Below are 23,512 nucleotides of genomic sequence, written 5' to 3' on the forward strand. Positions count from 1 at the left end.
ATTATGAAAGGTAAGCTATTCTTCAGATTAAAGTGCCACTTAACCCGGCATGCCATTCCTTCCTAGGTTGGTGACTCAGTAACTATCCCACACCTGCCTACACTTAGGACCCTCCCTCCCCGTCTCTGCAGATTAACTTTACAATGAAGAAATGTCACTCGTTATGGATATGCTTGGCTACTTGGGAACAAGGTCCAGAGACACACGAAGCTCTGCGACAGAGCTGGCTTAGGCCAGTGCGGGCGGGTCAGGCCAACTCAGGAGACCTTAGGTCACATCAGTTCACCTCACGCCACAGCCACGACGCACACATCCCGCCACCCCTTGGCTGCTCCGCAGGCCGGCGAGTCACCCTATGGCGGCTGCCAATCCGTTCCGGGTCAATGCGCGAAGCCTCACGTGATCTGTGCGGTGTCACGTGACCGCCGCCCAAGCCCTCCCTGCCTGGGGCCGCTGCTGGCCGAGTGACTTAAAATTTAGGCGCCGGCGGTCACCGAGGTAGAAATGGCTGCCGCTCTGCAGCGCATCGAGCAGCTGTCCAGTCGGGTGGTACGCGTGCTGGGCTGTAACCCGGGTCCCATGACCCTGCAAGGCACCAACACGTACCTGGTGGGAACCGGCAGCAGGTAAACGCCACCCCTGAGCCCCCGGCTCACACACTCGCGTGACCCGGAGGCAGCGAGAGGCCAGGCTAGCCCCCAGCGAGCCCCCGAGCTCCGCGGAGAGCGGAGAACATAAGAAAAGCACAGGCTTCCCACGGCTGAATCCGGTTTACTTGCTGTCTGGCTGCCTGCAGGAGGTGACTCAGTGAGTTTAAGGGAGCCTGTGTGTTGGTGCGCACTTGAAACCCAGTATTTAGAATGCAGAAGCAGAGGGGTCGCCCCAAGTTCGAGGCCATCCTAGTCTGCATAGTCAGTTTCAGGCTTGATTGGGTCGTATAGCAAGACCCTTATTCCCAGTCCCCCAAAAGTTTACAGTATTTTCTTCTTCCATTTTGTTTTGCCCAGAGCCTCCCATCGTGAAAGCTATTCACTATGCTGAATCCATTCTCTTACAGTAGAGGGCAGAAGTTTCTTCCATTTCAACCCAAATCTAAACCCAAAAGAGCACCCCAGCCTGTGTATAGGGGAAAATAACTCATTTTCCTTTTCCTTCTGGTCGTGTATGACAAGCATAGCTCGTTTGCATTTCAAGTCTCTATTAATTTACCCTTCTAGAGTAAAGGACATTTACAAGCATGTGACTATTGGGAAATGGAAGAATTCCAAGTAGACATAACAGGTCAAGCCCAGAGTGAATAAGGCCGGGGTAAAGTGCCGGACCTTTAGGCTTCCTGCACTCGTTTAGCAGCAGAGCGCCTAACCGCTAGAGTGTAGTCTGAGCTGTACTTCCTCGGCCCAGGGCAGTCTCTTCCCTGTGTCATTTTAAACTCATACTGAAGTCAGCGCCTAAGCCGGAAATTGCAGATAGTCTGAAAAACCCTGGAGAATGCCCTGCTGAAGGTTGCAGACGGTCCCAATAAATTCAACACAGCCTGCTTTTCTTCGAGGATTAAAAATCGATGGCTGGAGGGTTGGGGATTTAGCTCAGTGGTAGAGCGCTTGCCTAGGAAGCGCAAGGCCCTGGGTTCGGTCCCCAGCTCCGAAAAAAAAAAGAACCAAAAAAAAAAAAAATCGATGGCTGTGTTTCTATGAAAATCGGATTAAGAAACTACTAATATGAATAGTTACTAAGCAGGAATGTCCAATGGAATCACATATTCTACTTAAGTGATAATTTTATTTCTATAGGATATTTAATCAGTAACACCGAAATCATTAATGTGCTGATGTCGCTACTCAAACTAAAGGGTGATTAGAGACAAACGTTTCCTGGGTCCAAATCAGATGTTCCAAGACTTGTGTGTTCCACCTCACAAAGAGGTCTAAGGTTATAGGTGGTGCTGTATTGTTGAACTCAATGGGATTTTTATGCTTCTGTCTCTGCTAACTTTGGGGCTCATTGACCAGTCCCTCCTCGCTAACAACATGCTCTCGAGCTGCTGTTCTCTCACTCTCCATCTTTATCAGAGCTCTGTACTCCTCTGAATTCGATCCTAACTTAAGCGCACACATGCGCTTGTGCGATGTGTGCTCTCCTGCAAGCTCTCTCACACACCATGACTGGAATATTGAAATCAGAAGATAACTTACAGGGCGCAGTTGTTTTCCTGTCACCCTGTTAACCCTGAGGATCACACTGGTTGCCTGGCTTGACAGCAAGCACCCTTACTGCTGAGCCCTCTCACCTGCTTGATCCTGACTTCTTCTGATAAGTAGTCGTGACTGTCAACTTTATTGGATTTACCTAGAATATAAACTTTTAGAGGGAATTTCAAGAAAGTTTTCCCCAAGATAGGAAGCCCTTCTCTGAACAGCAAGAACACACCATGTACCCAAGACCTAAACTGAATTTGTAAAAAGAAAATGCAAACAGAGCACCAAGAATTTGTCCACCCTCCTTTCCACTTCTTGACTGCACAAAATATGACCAGTGGCCATTTCTGTTGCCATAACTAGAGTGGCCCATGCCGTCTCATCTTCCCTCCAAAATGTCTCTAATTTGCCATCTTCTGTAGCCACCACCACCTCCTCCTCTTCTTCTTCCTCTTCCCTCCCCCTCTTTCTACTCTTTTTCTCCCCCCCCTTCCCACATACCCGTCCCCATTGTCTTTCAAAGTCATGGCCTCTTTTTTCACTAATTGTTATAGCATGCATATATGTATATATACACCTGTGTACTCCTAAGTATAATCTGTTCAGTTTCTGTAATATACTCCTATGTGTGTTTTCAGGCTGCGTGGCACTGGACAGCCAGTTAATGTTTTCTTCCCTGGAGAAGACCACCTCTCGGTGCCCAGCTCTCCTCACTTGCCTATAGTTATGTTGGGCTGAAGCCTCATGGGCTTTCCTCATCCAGTTGTTCATGGCTATTGGTGTCACCTTTGTTCAGCCCGTGTTTGGGTGGTAGAGTGGTGAGACTTTGTGAGGTGTAGCTCTGACTAGGAGATAAATTCTCACGGGAAGCTACTACAGTCTTCCCACTCTGTCTTCCACAGTGTTCCCTGAGCCTGCCATGGGGGCGTGGGGCTGGGCTCCAGGACTCTGTCTCCATTGGTTGTGGTTTCTGTCGTGGTCCCCGTCTGTGGAGAAGAGCAGTTTGCTGGATGAGGAGTGTTTATCTGTGGGTGTAAAGCCACTCAACAAGAGGAATGCTGTGCCTGGAACTGGAAACCTAGCTACCATCTCAGTGCTGGTGAAGCTATGGTTATAGGAGGAGAATGTACAGCCTGCAATTTACTAAAGCACCATGAGCTTAACAACAACCGGCACATGCTGTTTCATCCACAGATGAGACCACATGTCTTTAAGGGTGTGATAAATTCTAGTCCTTGGATTTATAACCCATTTGGTGGGCAGAATTCATAAGAGCACATACTCTGGTGTCAGCATATCAGAGTGAGTGCTGATCCTACCATTTTACTGCAGAGTAACCCTAGGCAAGTCATTTAACCTCCGAACGTAAGACAAAAGGCCTGAGAAAGAGCTCCTAATGGTGCTGTGTGAACTGTAACTGCTACTCAGGTGCCCGAGGTCCCTTCCGACCGCAGTTCACATTTACATTTAGCCATAGTTTCTTTCCAAGAACTATCTTACAGGAAAATACTGCTTTAAACTGAAGCAATATGTTCAAAGCAAAAGTTTGTATTTTCTTTAATTTAATGCAAGTTATCTACGTAAAGGAATGCTAATGTGAGCCACAGGTTCCGACGTGATCGTCCTCCCTGTCGTTTGTAGGAGAATCCTCATTGACACGGGAGAGCCATCAGTTCCAGAATATATCAGCTGTTTAAAGCAGGCCTTGGCTGAGTTTGACACCGCAATCCAGGAAATTCTGGTGACTCACTGGCACCGAGATCATTCTGGAGGCATCGTAGACATTTGTAAAAACATCAGTAATGGTAAGCAGAAAACCATGTTTAGCTATGCTTGAGAAATCATTTATAGTTTAAGCCTTTGACTATATTGATGTTTTTTAATTGATACAGCATGAATACTGTCAATTTTAGCAAAGGTGACATGGGAAACTTTTCCTTCAAGTCCTTTCTCCCTTTGGCCAGTGATGAAGCTAAGCTTTAGGCTCTGTGACCAGCGCAGCCTTGCCTTTAACAGCTGTTGAGCACTTCCTGTTCATCAGGTGCTGCACTGAACACTTCCCAGGGTACTGGAAGGTTGATGCTGTTAGTGTCTGTTCCCAAGCAGACTACCTGAGGCCTTAAGGCAGCTCTGCTACAGCTGCTAAGAGATCCAAGCACTGTGTCAGAGATCTCGATAGTTCTCTCTCCCTGACACTTACGTAGCACTGACGCCTTTCCTGTCCTCTTCGTCCTTTACTCTGCCTTCACAGTCTTAGACTAAGGCAGCCATTGACCATCCAGGCTCCTGCTGTGTGTCAGGCACTGGGTGTGGCACAAAGACAACAGCTGAGAACAGAAGCAGAAAATGCTCTCAGGAGCTTCCCCACGTGAACAGCCCTAAACCAAAGCCCACCAGCCTGAAGCCACAGCTAGGGAGTCCCATACCAGACCCCACGTGAGAGATGACAGTCAAATACAGACACCCTGAAAGCACTGCATAAAGTTACCTTTGGGATTTCCCGAGAGTAAAAGTTCTAGGTTCTACAAAAAAAAAAAAAAAAAAAAAAAAAAAATTGTATAATTACCATCCAGATGATACAAAGAAAGTAGAAGAGAAATTTGACAAAGCTCTTTATAGCTACTAAAATGTTAGTCCTGTTTTTGAGAAAGATCTTGCTGCTTGGTTTGGCATCCAAATGGTTCCGAGGCGCTCTGCTTCTGCGTGGTTCTCCCCTACATCCCCAGTGGCTACCTTGTTCCTTCCCGTTGTACTGTAGTTGTCTTGCTTCGTGTTATTTTACTGTTTAGTTGCTGGTAGGGCAGGTATGGCTCCAGTAATTTCCAGTGCTGACTACTTGTATTTTTTTTAAGCTATGTGTATTTTTAATAGGCCATAGACTTTTTTCAAAACCAACCAGTTTAGGGCCGGAGATTTTATTCAGTGGTTAAAAGTGTGTCCTAGCCTTCCAGAGAACCTGAGTTTGGGTCACAGCATGATGAACCTATGTCAGGCAGTTCACAACCACCTGTGACTCTGGCTCCAGAGGATCCAGTGTCTTCTGGGCCCTGTGGTCACTACACACATTTAGCATACATTACATTAGCATATAAGTAAAAACAAAATCTTCAAAGTAAAAACAGTCAGTATGAATCACACCTTTACTCACAGAACTTGGGAGTCAGAGGCAAATGGATCTCTGAGTTCAAGGCCAGCCTGGTCTACAGAGGGAGTTCTAGGACATCCAGAGCCACACAGAGAAACCCTGTCTCGGAAGAGGGGGAAAAGTCAGTATAACTTGCAAACGTAATTTCTCCCTCTGTTCTCAGCACCGCTGCCCTAACCTTTATCACATCCAGTTGGACTGTGGGCAGCTATCCCCTCCAGGTTCTGTTTGACTCCACCCACCCCCACCCCACCCCCACTCCCACTCCCACCCCCACCACTTAGAGCTGCCATATTGACCGTGCTGTTAATACTGTCACAGATCTTACTAAAAGCTGTCTAGTGGCCACAGTGGCCAAGTTTAACACCCACTCTCCTGTCAGCCGAGCCATCTCACCTATACAACTTTCTCCATCCTTCCCAGACAGAGTTTTCATTAGACAAGATGGTAGCATTGTCACAGCCACAGCACACACATTTCCCAGACCTCTCCTAAGATTTCCCAGAGCTCTTCTCAGCAGCTCCTCTCCCCACCAGCTCTCGCCTGTCTTTTTTTTTTTTTTTTTTTTTGGTTCTTTTTTTTCGGAGCTGGGGACTGAACCCAGGGCCTTGCGCTTCCTAGGTAAGCGCTCTACCACTGAGCTAAATCCCCAGCCTCGCCTGTCTTTACCCACCCTGCTTGTCGTGTAAGTCATGTCTCAGCTGCTGCCCCACCCCCAGTCCTCTCCTGGCTGAGCTGTCTCTTCAGCTCCAGGCATATCCACTATGGTCTTCATTCCGTTTGACAGTTTCACTCTCCCAGCTATGTCCGACTGTTGCCTTTATCCACTGTAGCTGCTGTGCTGGTGAAATGGCTGACACTGCTGAGTGGTAAAGCATTGGGTTTCTTTCCACTGATGAGCAGTCTTGTATCTTAACTTTCAGGGTTAGAGTCTCTGGGACCTTGTGAGCACTCACAGCGCAGGTGGTCTTGCTGTTGAGGACTGCCATGGCTTGCTCACAGGCAGGCCCCTAGAGAAAGGTGCTCACCCTCCATCAGACTGTCTCCCTGTAACCTCCCGGAGTCAAAAGCTAGCTGAGAAATGACTAGAAAGTCATGGCAGCTTTTATGTGACCTGGTTCCACCACAGAGATACAATCCTTTAATTCTGTTGTCCTGTCGTCCTGATGCTAGGGTTTTATGCAGCCATTAGTGGGTGTCGCCTGTGCGAGGGCTGGTCTCTTAAAAAGATGAACTATTCAGAGTATGACCTAATATATATACATGTTTTATGACTAGATGCCACTTATTGCATTAAAAAACTTCGACGGAATCCTCAGAAAGAAGAAATTATAGGAAGTGGAGAACAGCAATATGTTTATATAGAAGATGGAGACTTGATTAAGACTGAGGGAGCCACGCTCAGGTAAGTAAATAGCCCTAACTTACAGCCTGTGCACACGTGTTATAAAGGGTTATACAGGGATGTTTGCCTGAATGTGCGAAGAATCATGAGTACAGAAGAAATATGACACATTGAGCTCTCAGAAAAGGGGAAGAAAGGGCTTGCTTGCAAAACCAGAAAACGAAGACCCTTCACTCCATCAGCTCTCTGATTGTTCTTGTGTTGTTTAAATTCATACCACTGTTCAGAAATACAAACTTGAAAAGACTGGGCGCAAGCATGATTGCTCATCAACATGGGAGGCTGAGTCAGAAGTGTTGCCATGAGTTCGAGGCCAGTCAGTGCTACCTAATAAACTCCAGGTTGGCTTGGTTACAGCAGAAGACCCTGTCTCAAAACAGCAAATGTATTTATTTTAAAAGTTAACATTTCTTTCGTGGGTGAATCAGGGGACTACCTGAACCTCATTGTAGGATTTTCTCAATGTTCTCACTTCGAAAAAATAGTCCTGGGTCGACCTGTTTCAGAGATAAAGTCTTTCCCGCTCTGATTTTCTGAAGCTGAACTAATGACAGTCCTCTGCCTCCTTGTCTGTTCCTGCCCACTGCTCTCTGCACTGGGACGTTATGCAGGATTACTTTCAAACTTTTAACTGTTTTTCACCTTTCCCTTTCCCTGACCCCTCATCAAAATCAGATTTTGCCTCAAAAGTCAGGGGCCCAAGATGCTCAGTGAGTAAAAACATTTGCTACTAAGATTGATGACCTGCGTTGAGTCACTCAGGGTACATAATAGAAGGAGAGAACCAGCTCCCAGAAGATGTCCTCCTGCCTCCATAGACACCATGCCCCCAACCCAGCACCCATATATAAATAAACATGTAATTAAAAACAATTAAGACAAAGCACTCGCTGGCACTGTCCCTTCCCCTGCCTCCTGCTGTGGCAGCCTCCCTAACCGTCTGTCTCCAGCCTTCCCCTGTCTAGTCTTCCCTGTACCCCTGTCACTCGAACCTTTGCTGATTCCTGCCAGCCACAAGATGTTTACTGTCCTCACAGTTCCATGGTCTAGCCCCAAACAACATCTCTGGTCTTAGCTCCATCTACTCTTCTCACGACAGATGAACTAACTGTGTGTAAATCCCTGTGGCATGCGCGTCCATCCGCCTTTGTCTTTGTCTTCCCTTTCCCTGGGCCTCGCTCCCTTCACAGGCCTTTCTCCTGGTAAAAGGTATTTCCCAGTTCACCAATGATTCTGAATCCCTCTCTGAGCAGAATTACCTCCTCTCTCTGGGTCTCACACAGTTCTTGCTGTTTCGTTAAAGCACTCTGTATGTGAGTAGGTGTCTTCTCAGCTCTGACAAGGCACAGTGGTGGCTAATTAATGCCAGTTGCCACAACTAGCTAATTAGGAATGCAGTGGTTCAAATAGCAAAGACGTTTCTCAGGCACATGACGTCAAACAAAAGCTTCCTGGTTTGTGAGTGGCCACCAGGTGCTCAGTGGACCTGGGCTGTGGGTGGCTTTGATCTTGTGATTCCACACTCCTCTGCACTTGACTTCCAAGGTCCACACAGGGAACTCAGTGCAGTACATAAAAAGAACAAGAAGGTTTGTCATAGGTTTCATGTTGTAGGTTTCTGTTGCATTAGCTATACGTTCAGTCATGTTTCATACCTGATTGTAGAGACTCGGGGTCGTATAGTTTAACTTCATCCCCAAGAGAAGAAGTAAGTGGCACTGGTAATTAGCTAGTCATCTTCCTACACAGGCGTGCTGGGCAAATATGCTTGGCCCCTGGGAAGCGGCACTGTTAGGAGGTGTGGCCTTTCTGGAGTAGGTGAGGCCTTGTTAGAGGAAGTGTGTCACTATGGAGGCAGGGCTTTGAAGTCTCCTATATATGCTCAAGTCGGCCTAGAACCCTCAGCTTCTCCAGCACACATCTGCATACATTGTGCCATGCTTCCCACCATGATGATAATGGACTAAACCTATGAACCTGTAAGCCAGCCCCAATTTAATGTTTGCCTTTGTAAGAGTTGTCTTGGTCATGGTGTCCCTTCACAGCAATGAAACCCAAACTAAGACAGTAGGGATAGTCCAAGTTCACCTTTATATCCTCATGAGGGCCCTGCACATGGAAGGCACTGAGTTCCTACAAGTAGTGTCTTTAAGTAGGCAAGCGTTCACTGCTGAACGTGAAGGGGGAATGAAATGAGTGTGCACTGCACTCTTCCAAACCAGTGAGTGTCCTCCATGTGCCAAGGCGCCAGTTTTAAAGCTGATTGCTATAATTTATATACAGCTAGCTTGGGGTAGGTTTCTTAAAAATAACACATGTGTGCAAACACATGCGCACGCACGCGCGCGCACACACACGCACACACGCGCGCGCGCACACACGCACGGCTCAGCAGCATGGTATTTGCTGAGCGTCTAAGCGGCCTCTGCCTCTTTAATTCCTAGTGCTACAGGAAAAACACAACCAATAAGAACAAAATATATAACAGATGGGTAGGTAGTTGACTGAATTTTCTCGTAATACTAAGGGGATAAGCATTGTCTTTTTCTCTTGCTGTGACAACAGTATGGCCACGGCAAGGTAGGAGAAAACATGGAGCTCAGCTTGTTTTCAGGGGATTAGGTCTGCAAATAGGAAGCAGAAAAATCTCTGCCAGTATGTCCTCCAAGCAGTCTTCTTCTTTGTAATCCACAGTGAGTGCTGGATCCTCTTGGAGACCAACAGGCACTCCTGACTGCTAAGCCATCTCTCCAGCCTCTACACTTACTTAAAAAAATATGTGGAAACATATATTTAAGAATGTTTCTTTTAAATGTTTATATAATGCTATTAAAATTTAATTTTGAAATGTAGCATTGTGCCAGCTATTACGTAGAGAGCTTATGTGTTTACCTGTAAAAAATTTAATAATGTAGAGAAATACAATGAAATAAATGAAAACTTCAAAGCCTGCAGTGTTGTTTTTTAATTGTTAGTATACAAATTTGAAAGGCTATGTTCTTAACTAAAAGTATTGTTTCTGAGTAATCTTGATTTTTCTTTTTTCTATTTTCATGTTTTTCAACTTTATAGTAATCATCTTATTTATAAGAAAAATGTTATTAAATGTGCACTTCTGGATAAGAAACATGATCTAATAATAGGAGATTTCTGTCTGGAGTCAGCTTCCACAAGCAGCCTCTGGAGGAAGTTAATTCCCTGCTTGTCAGCATGTGTTGATGTCTTGTCTACAGTGACCGAGTTATTCACTTCTCAACATTTTGCCCCAAGTGTAAGAATTCATACTTGTTGACTTATGGTTTATAATGTGTGTTCTTGCCTAGAGTCTTATACACTCCTGGCCACACTGATGATCACATGGCTTTACTCCTGGAAGAGGAAAATGCCATCTTTTCTGGGGACTGCATCCTAGGAGAAGGGACAACGATATTTGAAGACCTCTCTGATTACATGAACTCCCTAAAAGACTTACTAAAAGTCAAAGCCAACATTATATATCCAGGTGAGTGATGTCCTTTGGTCTAGTAAACCATTCTTTTCCCATGATAAGGAGTGTCCATTTGACTTACCTCTGAGTTGAAATAGAGCATGGAGGTTTTGTATTAGCATATACTAACTGAGTGCTAGGCTTTGTGATGGCATTTCCATGCATGTATTGTACAGCAGACCTTGAGCGGACTTGCTGCATATTATCCCGTCGCTGTTGTAATCTGCAACTTCCATTTCTTAAAGATTTTATTTTTTAATAATATTTGTTTTAGGGGGTGCATATTAGTGCAGTGCCCATGGAGGTCGGAAGAGGCTGTCAGGTCCCGTAGAACTGGAGCTGCAGGCTTGCGTGCAGAAAATGAACCTAAATCTTCTGTAACAATTGTACATGTTCTGACCCTGTAAGCCATCATCCCTCCAGACTTTCTTCTGTAACAGTCATACATGTTCTGAACAATCTCTCCAGACCCCTCAGTGCCTTTTTTTTTAAAATCTAGATTCTACATAAGAGTGAAACGTGATAGTTGACTTTGACAAAATGATCCATCCATTCTCCAGAAGACAATATTTCATTCTTTATATGTTGTATATAAGTACTTTTTACTTTCTTCATGCATTGACAAGCACTTAGGCTCTTTAAAGAACTTGCTATTGCAATTAAAGCCAGAATAACATGGACATTTAGGTATGGCTCTTGCACGAAACTGTTGGTTTCTTTGGGTATAGCCAACAGTAGTACACCTAGATCAAGCGATAGTACTGTTTGCAAGTTGGTTGGTTGGTGGTTGGTTGGTTGGTTGGTTTGGTTGGTTGGTTGGTTGGTTTGGTTGGTTGGTTGGTTTGGTTGGTTGGTTTGGTTGGTTGGTTGGTTGGTTTGATTGGTTGGTTTGGTTGGTTGGTTGGTTTGGTTGGTTTGGTTGGTTGGTTGGGTTGGATGGTTGGTTGGGTTGGTTGGTTGGTTGGTTGGTTTGGTTGGGTTGGTTGGTTGGTTGGTTTGGTTGGTTTGATTGGTTGGGTTGGTTGGTTGGTTGGTTTGGTTGGTTTGGTTGAGTTGGTTGGTTCATTGGAGTTGGTTGTTTGGTTGGCTCATTTGGGTTCAGTTGGCTTGCTTGGCTGGTTAGTTGGTTAGTTGGTTGGCTTTGTCTTTTACAGTATTGAGGATGGAACCCAGGGACTGGTACATGATAAGCAAGTACACTACCTTCAAGCTATATCCCAGCTCTGTTTTTCATTTCATGGGGAACCATCTTGCTTATTTCTGTATTTATCATACCAATTTGTAGTTTCATTAGCAGTGTTTAAAGGTTCTGTTTCCCTATATCCTAACTAGCATTTCTCATTTTTATTTTTGTTTTTGTTTTCTGAAGATAGTGCTTCTGACTGGAATGAACTAAAATCTCAATGTAGTCTGGATTTGCATTTCTCTGGTGGCTGACAGTATTAAATATTCTTTTCATGTATTAGCTATTTGTAAATTGCTTCTTTGAGGCAGTTTTGGGTATGATTTGTGCTGCAACCTAGTACTTAAGGTAGGAGGATTACATGATAAATTACTATGAATTCAAGGCTAGCTTCAGTAACAACAGCAGATGCTAACTAGGGCAATTCATTTTCCCGCTGACTACATTATTCTTTTGGTGTTTTTATAGTGTGTGTGTGTGTGTGTGTGTGTGTGTGTGTGTGCATATGAGAGATATTAAGAAATTGACTAACCCAACCCATGCCAGATCAGTGGCTGGCGAGTTCCTCTCAGTCTGCAGGCTTTCCTCACTCTACTGATTGCTCCCTTATTGGTAGGGTTTATTTGTTCTTGAGACGGGGCTTCTCTCTGAAGCCCTGGATATCCTGGAACTCACTCTGTAGACCAGGTTGGCCTCAAACTCAGAGATCCACCTGCCTCTGCCTCCCAGGTGCTGAAATAAAGGTGTGCGCCCCACTGCCCAGCTGCCGCAGAGGTTTCTAATCTCACCTCTTCATCAGTTCTTGCCCATTTTCTCAAGCTGTAGAGTCCTTTTCAGACGTCTCTTCGTGTTTTCCTTTAAACTATTTGCCCCATGTTTAACTTGAGTGGTTTCAAAGGTCCAAATTATGCAACAAGATCCTTCCTTGATCCATTTGGGGTAGTATGGTTTGGTTTTTTACCTTTGTTTTGTTTGTTGGTACAAAGTGAGAGTCTGGTATTTTGTTTCATTTCACATGTGTGTACTGTCCAGGTTCCCACACTGCTTGCTGAGCGGCTGCCTTCCCAACATTGTTTGCCTTCGAAGCACAGCTATGGGCTTCACTTTGGGGTGAGACTGGGTACCAAGCTTTGTGTTAGAACCAAACCTTTTGTCTGCAGTAGCTCTGCAGTATAGTTTGAAATCAGATACTATGATACTATCCAGCACTGCTCAAAGTTGCTTTATTTGGGTCTTTTGTTAATAATCTTGATAACTATGCCTTCGGGTTAGATAAAAGATGTTATCAGAATTTTGATGGGGATTTGCACTGAATCTGTTTACCATTTTGGGTAATATGGCTGTTTTCACAGTATTAACTCTGCCAATCCGTGAACACAGATTTATATCTTTTTCCAGTTATTTCTACAGTGCTTTATAGTTTTCATTATAGAGATCGTTCATATCTTCCGTTAGGTTTATTCCTAGGGTTTGGTGTGTTTTTGTTGTCTTTTTGGTGGTGGTGGTGGTGCTGCTGCTGCTGCTGCTGCTGCTGCTGCTGCTGCTGCTGCTGCTGCTGCTGCTGTTTTTGTCAACCGAGAGCAGGGAAGAGGTTACTGTGAAGGAGATTGTTTTCCTGGTTATTTATCTGATCCATATTGTCTTCGAGGGAGGGTAAGCTGGGTCCTCCTTTACGTTTGCATGTTCTTTCACATACTTACTTGTTGCACTGGGACCATGGTACCTGGCAGAAACAAGAGATAAAGACTTATTTTGACTCATAGTTGTAGAGGGTTTTAGGCCATCAAGGCAGGGAAGACCTAGTGGGCCAACTCAGTCCATGGCAGCCAGAACATGTTGTGGGTAATTTTATAACACGCTTACTCTTTCTTGGGAGCTCTCCCCGAGATCCCGGCTATGCTCGGAGAACAGCTGCGGCCATGTTGCCAGCTGGCGTTTCCCGAGAGTTCCGCCAGTTCCTTTCCTTTGGCTTTACTAAGCTGCCAACAACTGTTCTTCCCGGAAGCCCCACAGGTTCTAGTTGGCCTTACATGGCGCCTGTCCTCCTCTCTGAAAAGCCTGGCTGGAGGTGGAGGACGGGGGTGACCTCCCCTTCCTCCTGGGACCCGGAAATCCCACCTCTGTATCTTCGACCAGCGATTGGCTTCTGCCATCTTTATTGACATACCAGCTCCTCCCCGTACACGACTGCATAGCAGAGAATAGTCACACCTGAGAAGCAGAAGGTGCCAAGAACCATGAGCCATAAATGGCTGGGGCACCTCCTAGTGACTGATTCCTGCTCCATAGCCCACCTCTGAAAGATCCTTCATGCTCCCGAGGAGAGCAGCACTAGCTGGAGACCAGAACTCACAGGACAAGCCTGTGGGAATGTCACATTCAAATCTCACCTGCATAGCTTTCTCTTTGCTTACTGACCCAGCTAGGAATTCAAACACTGTGGCCAGGTGGAGGTGGTGCTTCTATGCCTTCAGTCCCAGCACTTGGAAGGCAGAGGCAGGCAGATCTCTGTGAGTTCAAGGCCAGCCTGCTCCATAGTGGGAGTTTCAGGACAGGCAAATCTACACAGAGACACCCAGTCTTTCTAAAAACCAAACAAACAAAAGAATTCAATGACTGCATTGAATTAGAGTAGGGTCTTGAATTTAGAGGACGTGCTTTGTTTTCTCCAGTGTGTGGGTTAGCCACTAGGCTTGTCATAATTGCCTTTATTATGCTCAAGTCTGGCACTCCCGGCCTGCATTCTGAAGAGCTTTTGTCATGAAGGGCGCTGAATTTTGTCAGCTTGCTTTCTTCTGATGAGACATTCATCAAGGACATGTTGCCTTTGTCGTTGGATCGTTAACCAGGAGCAAGGCAACACTAGATGAGCATCCTGGGTCTCCTCTGTCTTGTGGGCCGTGAATTCCGGTACTGGGCTCCTCTTTGCGGAGGCCCATGGTGGTCCTTCAGTCCTATTCCCCACTACAGATGTTTGCTTGTTTCTGTCTTCTCGTTTCAATGTCGATACGTCACATATAGGAGAAAACTCATCCATTTCTTTTTGATGTTCCAGTTTAACAGGCTGAATTTACAGAATCCTGTACAGTGACCTGAAGTTCAGAAGTCTCCTGCAGCATTCTCTTTTTGGTGTTCAATTGTGTTAAATCCTTGTCTCCTCCTTTTGGTTAGTTTGGCTGAGAGTTTGGGAACCTTATCCTTTAAAGGTTTAGCAAAATTTCACAAACAGAATCTCAGTTACTTGGCGAATTCAGTTAGTTCCCAATAGGACATGCTTGTGATAAGTGTACTTTACAAAATATAGAAAAATTTTCAGGAATATAATCTAAATTTCTTGGCAAATTCAGTTAGTTCCCAATAGGACGTGCTTGTAATAACTCTCCTTTTCAAGATATAGCAACATTTTCATGAACAGACTTGTAATAAGTGTACTTTTCAAGATATAGCAAAATGTTCACTAGTGGAATCTCAGGATCTTGGCAAATTCCGTTAGTTCCCAATAGTACAAGCTTGTAATAAGTGTAGTTTTCAATATATAGTAACATCTTCACTAGTTTAATCTCAGTATTTTGGTGAATTCAGTTAGTTCCCAATAGGATGCACTTGTAATAAATAGAAAGGCAGTTCTGTGGCTGCCGTCCTGTACTCTCTGAACTCACTTTACTCTCTGAACTGTTCTTTCAATTTATCAGTCTTGGGTTTGACTTACTCTTACTTTAAGATGTTGGGGTACTTAATTTGCTTATTTCATCTAAATCTATGGATTTTCTATGTTTCTTTACATTCGCGTGTGTGTGTGACACAAGTGGAGGTCAGAGGACAACTTTCAGGGGTTGGTTCTCTCCTTCCACCATGTGGGTTCCGGGGCTCCAACTCAGGTCATCAGGCTTAATGTCACGTGCCACTATCCATTGAGCACTGAGCCAGCTGACCAACTCCGCTCTGGTTTTTTGTTTGTTTGTTTGTTTGTTTTTGTTTTTTTTTTTTGTTTTTTTTTTGTTTTTTTTTTTTTTTGAGACCAGGTTTCTCTGTGTAACCTTGGCTGTCCTAGAACTCCTTCTGTAGACCAAGCTGGCCTCGAACTCTGCTGGCCTCGAAATCTGCCTGCCTCTGCCTTCTGAATGCTGGGATTAAAGGTGTGTGCCACCACTACCTGGCTTCCTCTCTGACTTTTCAGTGTAGAGCTTTGATAGCTGTTGTGTGACTTCTCCTGAAGACATGCGGATTGCTTTAGTTCATGCTCAAAATGCAGTGGGAACTCTGTAAAGGATCACATCGCTGGGTGATAACAAGCTCATGTGAACGGCAGTGACTTAGTCTGTTGCAGGCCTTGGGTCCTGCTGATAGTCTGCTCTGTAACCTGACATGGTCTGCACAGCTTCGGGATTCTTAAACTGTGCCATACTCTGACATGGAAAGGCTGTTTTCTGGCCGCAGGGTCTTCTTAGGGGGACGGGTCTTGGAAATCCCGCTGTGACATCACTGAATGTACTGTGCCATCACCAGTATAGCTCATTCTCAAGCAGGAAGCCCCTCTCAAGATTGCCCTGGGCTGTAGCACTCCAAAATGTGGAAGCAGACTAATGGACCGATGCTTCTCCATTTTATGCGTCTTCGTTTCTTTTCAACGCTACACGTGCGTAGGTTTGCTGCCTTCATCTGGCGCACGCAGTCTTGAGTGTTGTGGCCATGGGTCGTGTGCTCTCCTACTGATGTTGGGATGTAATGCTTCCTTAATGTCTTCAGTCCTTGCTGTTCTTCCTGCTAGCATTGCTTGCTCTCTCTGAGGCCTACATCCAGGAGCCACCCCAGCCCTGAGCTCTGTGGCCCTTGAAGCTAGGCAGGTTTCACTTCTTTCACAGGTCCCCCAGTTTTTATACCTAGCCAAGATATATCCACAGAGTTCCTCAGTGGAAAGGAAAACCTTAGGGAACTCGGCAACTCGAGTGCTGATCTCGGAGCCTCCGGATGCTGCCACGTGAAGCGCCTTGCAGGGAGAAGGTGTCTGGGGAACCTACTGCTCCCCCATGCTGGCCTAGACACACATGCAGCTCCTAAGGCCAAGCAGTTGTTGGTCAAGGGACAACTTGCTTTCCATAAGCAATAAACTAAATTCCTCACCGTACAGAACAGGGCCACCAGCACCCCAACCCCACAACCCAGCCTCTTCCTGTTCTCTGAACTTCTAGGCAAATCCACATTGACACCTACCCCTTTCTATTGCTTCTTCCAGCCTTCTTCCATACAGACAGACTCTGGGCAGCCTGTCCCCCAGCTCGCTAACTTGGGGTTATTTCTTGATTTCATGTTCCCGGTATAGCTCATTCTCGAGCAGGAAGCCCCTCTCAAGATTGCCCTGGGCTGTAGCACTCCAAAATGTGGAAGCAGACTAATGGACCGATGCTTCTCCATCGGCTAAAACATAGACGTCTCAGTCACACCAGATCCCTACGGTAAATTTAAGGCCTTCTAAAATTGTGGATCTGTCCTACAGCTGGGACTGCCAGTCTGCTGACATCAGGACTGCCCCTTCCCTGTGTGTCTGTCCGTGCGTCTTACAAGTCCTTACCTCTTTCTTAGTGTCCAGGCTCCTGTCTTCCTTTTTCTTCAGTGCAGCTTGATCTGTTACCCTGACTCTTCTCACCTAGGAAGCTAAAGAGGCAGAGCTCCTGCTGGCTGCTCCACATCATCTCTAGGTTCCTCCGCTCCATAGAGTTTTCTGTAAGGAGTTTTCATCAGCATTCACACAGCTGTTGACAAAAGTGTTGCAACAAAGCAAGGTTACGTAGGGACAGGAAGATGCCTCAATGTCTGTCGTCTTTATTAGCTCACTTTGACTTCTCTCATAAACAACATTTTAGCTGTCAAACCTTGGGTAACACTTGTCCTCTGAACTCTTTAACTCACAGTGTTGATATGCACGTTTCCATAGTAACTATGAACTGGTACGTATCTGATCGCCAGAAGAAGAAACTGTTATATGTCAGATGTCACTGCACTGGTTACAGTGTGGATGTTCTTTCTGTGACAGGAGCCGAGGAAGAATCCAGCTAGAGTCCCAGAGGGAAAGGGGAATTAGTTATCTAACTTGCTCCTAACAAAACAGCTATGGGAAGATCTGTCAGCTCACCTGCAGTCTCCCATGAGCTCTCCATGCTCAGGAATAGTAAATGCACCATATGGCTGCCATGTGTAATACCATGACATGGGCAGAGTAGGCACTCAGGGCTCTCTGTAATACAAGGAGCAGCTGCTTGGGCCCTCCTGAGCTAGAGACCAAGAAGGCTCCCTACAAAGGGTCTTGGAGTGTTCTCACCCAGTAAACCTCTTGTATTGTTAGCAAGGACGCAGTTTTTATGTAAATTATGCTGTCACCATAGTTACCATATAGTAAAGACTGCGTCCCTGCAGGTATCACACAGAGGCCTTTATATCTCTGCTTAGCAAAGCTCTGTAAAGCAGGGATGTCATGACTTCACAGCTGCGGGGACAGGTCAGAGACACTCACACTTTTCCTCACAGGGATAAGAAAGGACAGCCTGTCACACAGCAAAGTCCAGTGTTGGTCATGTGATCCTAGGTTAGCCTGCTGCTGGAGGCTTTGTTCTCAAACATTTTAAATGTCCCTTTTGTGGACTTCTGCACCATGCTGCATGCACTGTTTAAAGAGCAGGCAATCTCAGTGGAACTGCATCTGGGTTGTGGCAAGTTCTGAGCGGCTGCATTGGCTGTAAGCTTTCAGTTCTACTGTGGGCCGTAGCCTGCTTTTGTGTACTTTCTCACTCTTTTGTTAGTAAGCTCGCTGCGCCAGTTAAGACGCATCCATAGTGGTTAGAACTGCCTGGTGGGAATCTCAGCTCCACCCTTGTTAGCTATAGAGCTGTAGGCAGGTTATGTTCCTTCCCTGTGGGTGGTAAGAGTCCCTACCTCATGGGATCCTTGTAAGCACAGGGTACTTCATGTATGAGAAACAATGTCGAGCGCCCGGTGAGCACTTACATGTTACCTGCTATTACCATGGCTACTGTGTGAGTGAATATGCTATTGCTAAAATCAATCTTGTATTTTAAGGAACATAAAAATATTTTCATTTGATATAGTTTGCTAAAGGTTTTTGGCATTATACACAATTTTTCATTGTTGCCATCAAAGCTTAATTTTTCCCAGGCTGTCTGTAATGTAGTGCTTTTTATTAGCATACGTTAATTATACATAATACTCAGTTTCCTTATGACATTTCCATAGGCTTATGTAGTGTGTTTGAGGGGCTGGAGAGAGGGCTTAGTGGTTAAGAGTGTGTGCTGCTCTTTCAGTGATGGACGTTCCAGTCTAGTGGCTCCCAAGTACCTGTGACACCATCTCCAGAAAGAGCCAGTTATCCTCTCTGGCTCTATAGGCACCCATGTACCCATTCACAGACACACATACCTGTGGAAGGGAATAAATATTTAAAATAATCAATAAATATTGATTATTTTTACCCAATACATTTCTTATACCCCTTCCATCCCCACTGATCCCTTTCTTCTTCCCAAATACCCCTCCCCTTTCTACTTTAATGTCTCTCTACGGTAAGCCAATGAGTTTATCAGGGTTGCTTACAGGACCATGGGTGAGAATTGTTTACAAGAGGAGTCTCGGCAGTCCGAGTGGCTGCACTACTGAGCTGAGCTGCCTCTTCCTCTCCTGCAACCGTTAGCATAGCAGATCCTCAAGGAGAGGTGGGAATCTGGAGAGACCTCCTCCCATCACTCTGTTGACAGGCCCAACTGAAGGCCCTGTATGCAGTCTTTATGTGTTAGACCTGTGCTCTTTCCGGGCAATGAATATGTATGTACTTAGACTGCTCTTTAGTGAGTGTATGAATTATGTTTAAGTAGAGTAGCTTAGCTTTTTCTTCATGTTTCTTATTTGGTCGCACTAATTTGTATTCCTCTTTTAATTCAGGACATGGCCCAGTGATCCATAATGCCGAAGCTAAAATTCTGGAATATATTTCTCACCGAAATAACCGAGAAGAACAAATTATCACCGTATTCCGTGATAACCTTGAGGAATCATTCTCAGTGAGCGAACTTAGGAAAATGATTTACAAGGTGAGTCTTAGATCTTATCTGTGCACGGCCACTCTTTAGTACAGTGCACTTGAGTAAGCGGGGCGGTAAACTGCATACATCCCAGGTGTACCAGCGTTTTTATTCTCTAAGTACTGCCAGCTGCCTACGCCTGCGACCAACAGTTAGGAGAGAGAAGTGTCTAGAGAGAGAGAGTGAAGGTGGCCATGCTGAGCCACTGTAACCGCTGCACGTGACTCCACCAGAGCTGCCCTGCCTAGTTTGTAATGACATCCTGTTCTAGCCCTCTTGGTTACCTGGTGACAAAGAGAGTGACCTTCTAAGCAAAAACAAAGTAAAGAACACCTGAGGGTCATAGCAATGGAAAATTGTAGCCTAATAATGGGAAAATGTGCATCAAAACGCATGAATAGAACCCTTTCTACAGGAAGGACTCCAGACTCAGTGTGTGGCCTCTGGGCACATTCCTGCCCCACTGTGTGGCTCAGTTAATGTTGCTCCGGGTTTTAGCAAGGCGAGTGTCTGCCGTGCAGCTAGAGTAGCTCAGTAGTTTTACAAGTCCCTCCAGGGTGGACACAGTAGCACACACAGCCTCAGCACTTACCCAGTTAGAGGCTACCCTGGGGTACCCTGCAGACTGCTAAGTCACACTCCACTGCGCCTCACCTCCGCAGACAAAGATGATAGGTGACAGTCACCTCTGATGGGACAGGCGGGGTGACTCAGGAGTAGAGTTAGCCAGCCTAGCATATTCAACCCTCTGGGTTGGGATTCCTGGCACTACTAGGAGAAAAGCTCGTTGGAAAAATTAATACAAGTACTTTCTTTCTTTGGGACTGAGAGATAGGTCGGTCACTAGAGTGCCCACAGTGCACCCATGAGGACTAGATTCCATTTCCAGCAGGTAAAAGTCATATTATGTGCCAGTGCTGGGGACAAAGAATCCATGAGCTCTAGAGTCACTGAGGGACCCTTTTTCAAAACATAAGGTGGAAAGTAATCAAGTAAAATACCCAAGGTCAACATGTAGCTTCAGTATGCATGTGTGTGCGTGCACACACACTAAAAAAGCTTAAAAGTTGAGTGTAAGAGCTCATTACCTCTCTAATACTAGTGTGTAGCCACTCTAAACTATACACTGCTACACTGAGGGTTTTCTTTCCCTAACCTAAGAACAGCCAGCAAAACTCTCTACCCAGTCACAGCTTACTCCTTACATAACTGCTCATGCCTAAACAAACAGTGCTTCTTCATCCATGAGTGTGTTCTGTGCACACACAGAGCAGGAGTGCGTTCTGTGCACACACAGAGCAGGAGTGTGTTCTGTGCACACACAGAGCAGGAGTGTGTTCTGTATATACATGGAGCAGGAGTGTGTTCTGTTTACACACAGAGCAGGAGTGTGTTCTGTATATTCACAGAGCGGGAGTGTGTTCTGTGTGTACACAGAGGTACTGTATATACACCTCCTGCATGTGGACTGACAGCCTAGAGTGAGTAAGTCATTCAGCACTCGTTAAATATTTGATAAGTCACATGCTACAGTGTGTGCAGAAATACATACATAAGCACAAGCCTTTGCCTTCGATGGGTCCAAGGATTAGTGAAGACAGGTTGTCGTGACCGCTTCCTCCATACACACTACGTGGTTTTATAGGTTGAGAACTTTAGTCCAGAACACTCCAGTACTCCAAAGGCCCACGTGTTGGAGCATGGGGAATATCCAAGTCATATTTTTCACTCCTACCTTCAGGTTCTATACACCATATGCTGACACAAAATTTGACGTAGTTTTACGTAGTGAAGATACAGAGTGATGGGTTTTATCTAAAGGAGGAGTAAGCACTTTCTAGGCCAGATTGGAAAAGAAATGGAGTCGTTCTAGACACAGAAGCCTAGGCATGGTGCCCCTCACAGTAAGCTGGACCCTTCTAGATCAATTAATAATCAAGACACTCTCCACAGTCACACCTACAGGACAGTCTGATTTAGGCAGTTCTTCAACTGACACTCTACTGTCCCATGTCTCTGGACTGTGTCACCATAACAATTAAAACTAACTAGGTCACAGACAAAGTGAGTTTAGTCAAGAAAATTGGCTTCAGAACTGTAATCCTTATTTAAATAATAAAATGAAAATTCTCCTTATTGAAACATGTCAATATTACATTATTTTATCCAAGAGTAAATGAAAGCTGTAAGTCATAAGATACAGATATCATAATACCCAAAAGAGCATAAAGCCAATTTATGATTATGCAGAACTAAATCTTTACACTCACTCCTTGTTTATAAATATTAATGAGTTTCTATTGAGTGTCAGTATGCTAAACACTAGGAATTCCATAGTGAACAAAATTTGTCGCATTTAACTATTTTATCTATAGAAACATAAGAGAATAGTATTCTAAAACAAGACCATTTTCAAGGTAGAAATTGCTTAAGTTGGTATTATATTTTTATTTGATTTTTGCTTTTTTTGAGGCAGGATCTCATTATGACAAGCTGGTTTCAAACTCACAATGGCCAAGGATGACCTTGAACATATGGCCGTCCTACCTCCAGCTCCTGAGTGCCTGGATTTCCTGTGCTCTCCCAGTTTATGTGCCGGGGTGGGGCTGTAGGTAGGAAAGCTGTCAGCCGAGCCTCAGCCTGACTTAGGTTAGCAGTGTAGCATGCTCAGGTTAACTTCTTCTCTGCTGTGTCTTGCTTTAAAGATTCTAAACAATTAAGTATTTAGAACTAAGACTCCGTTATCCTTTCTCCTTTCAGAACGTTCCAGAGAATTTACATAAGATGGCGGAGCATAATCTCTTGCTTCACTTGAGGAAACTAGAGAAAGATGGGAAAATATGTACGTATCCTTCTGAACTTTAATGCACTTTCTACCAGCATTTAAACGTGTGCAGGTGCTTGAGTTTGTTTTTAGGTAGAACAGTGCTCATCTGAGGTCTCCCTTCAATACCACATTCGGTGGAGAAGTAGGGTCCACGCCCTGCGCCATAGTGACTTGGTGCCTGGGAGGATGCCAAGGCCAAGGACACTGGCCGTGGGACACGTGAGGACAGGCACGGTCGTAAGCCGATAGAAACAGTGAAGTCAGAGCTCGATAGCTATTTCCTGATGGTAGATGAACTTGTCAAATCAGGCAGTCGAGTCCTTAAAATCAAGAAGTGAGTCAAAGCTTGAATTTTGTTTAGAAGCCCCAGCCATGTGTTTACCTACAAGAAGAAATTACTTTATCGTCATCAACAGAATTCTTTTACGGAAGGTGCACCTTTTCTTACTATAAAAGAATTGGAAACCCAGTGATATACTTATATCTTGTTTTTACTCTCTGTTTCTTTTCCTACAGTTTCCATCGCAAGTCCTGCCAAGAAATGGAGAGCCTCCCTTTAGTTTCAGATCAATAAAGTTCTCATTTTGCTTTTAGAAGATGGTATTTTCTTTTAGCTATAAATTACATATTTATAGAAAATATCAAATGTACAACTTTGAAAATAACTTTTAACACCTTTGTGAAATATGTAAATTACGTTTTATGTATGTAGGACAGGTTACTGATCTAACCTGGGTCTTGGAAGGTTTTACCAGAAATTCAGAATCTAGCACTTTATCACTTTCCTAGGGATTAAGTACAGTGGTTACTTAAGGGTAATAAATGTTGAACAATTCAAACCAGTTAATACTTTATAGAGTTTGGTTATTGTCTTAGAGTTTCTAGTGCAGTAAAAATACCATCCAAGGCAACTCTAACAAGAAAAACATTTAATTGGAGCAGGCTCCAGTTTCAGAGGTTCCGTCCATTATCATCAAGGTGGGCAGACATGGCAGCATCCAGGCTTACTATCAATGGTGCTGGAGAAAGAGCTGAGAGTTCTACATCTTGATCCAAAGGCAGTCAGAAAGAGACTGTCTTCTACAGGAAGCCAAAAGGAAGCTCTCCCCACGTGGTGGAGCCTGAGCGAAGGAGGAGACCTCCAGAGCCCACCCCCACAGTGACACACTTCCTCCAAGGAGGC

The 23,512-nt window shown here is 44.9% G+C and overlaps 1 protein-coding gene and 1 long non-coding RNA gene across 2 annotated transcripts in view; one reads left to right on the forward strand and one right to left on the reverse strand.

The window, feature by feature from the left end:
• Positions 1-455: 455 nt before the first annotated feature.
• Lactb2 (lactamase, beta 2) lies at positions 456-23,176 on the forward strand. Its single transcript, NM_001024247.1, is given in 7 exon segments — positions 456-626; positions 3,837-4,000; positions 6,619-6,745; positions 10,069-10,247; positions 19,363-19,511; positions 22,263-22,344; positions 22,846-23,176. Coding segments are annotated over 7 exon segments (867 nt in total). The 5' UTR covers positions 456-504; the 3' UTR covers positions 22,890-23,176.
• The window catches only part of LOC120102808 (uncharacterized), a 40,158-nt gene continuing 29,266 nt past the window's right edge, over positions 12,621-23,512 (reverse strand). Inside the window, exons 2-4 of the long non-coding RNA XR_015620610.1 lie at positions 16,985-17,165; positions 13,116-13,138; positions 12,621-13,010 (exon numbers count right to left, since the gene is read on the reverse strand). This is a non-coding gene — a long non-coding RNA (uncharacterized LOC120102808). The remainder of the gene's footprint in view (positions 13,011-13,115; positions 13,139-16,984; positions 17,166-23,512) is intronic.

This window comes from Rattus norvegicus, chromosome 5 (genome assembly GCF_021556685.1).
Source record: "Rattus norvegicus strain SHRSP/BbbUtx chromosome 5, alternate assembly SHRSP_T2T, whole genome shotgun sequence".
Taxonomy (NCBI): domain Eukaryota; kingdom Metazoa; phylum Chordata; class Mammalia; order Rodentia; family Muridae; genus Rattus; species Rattus norvegicus.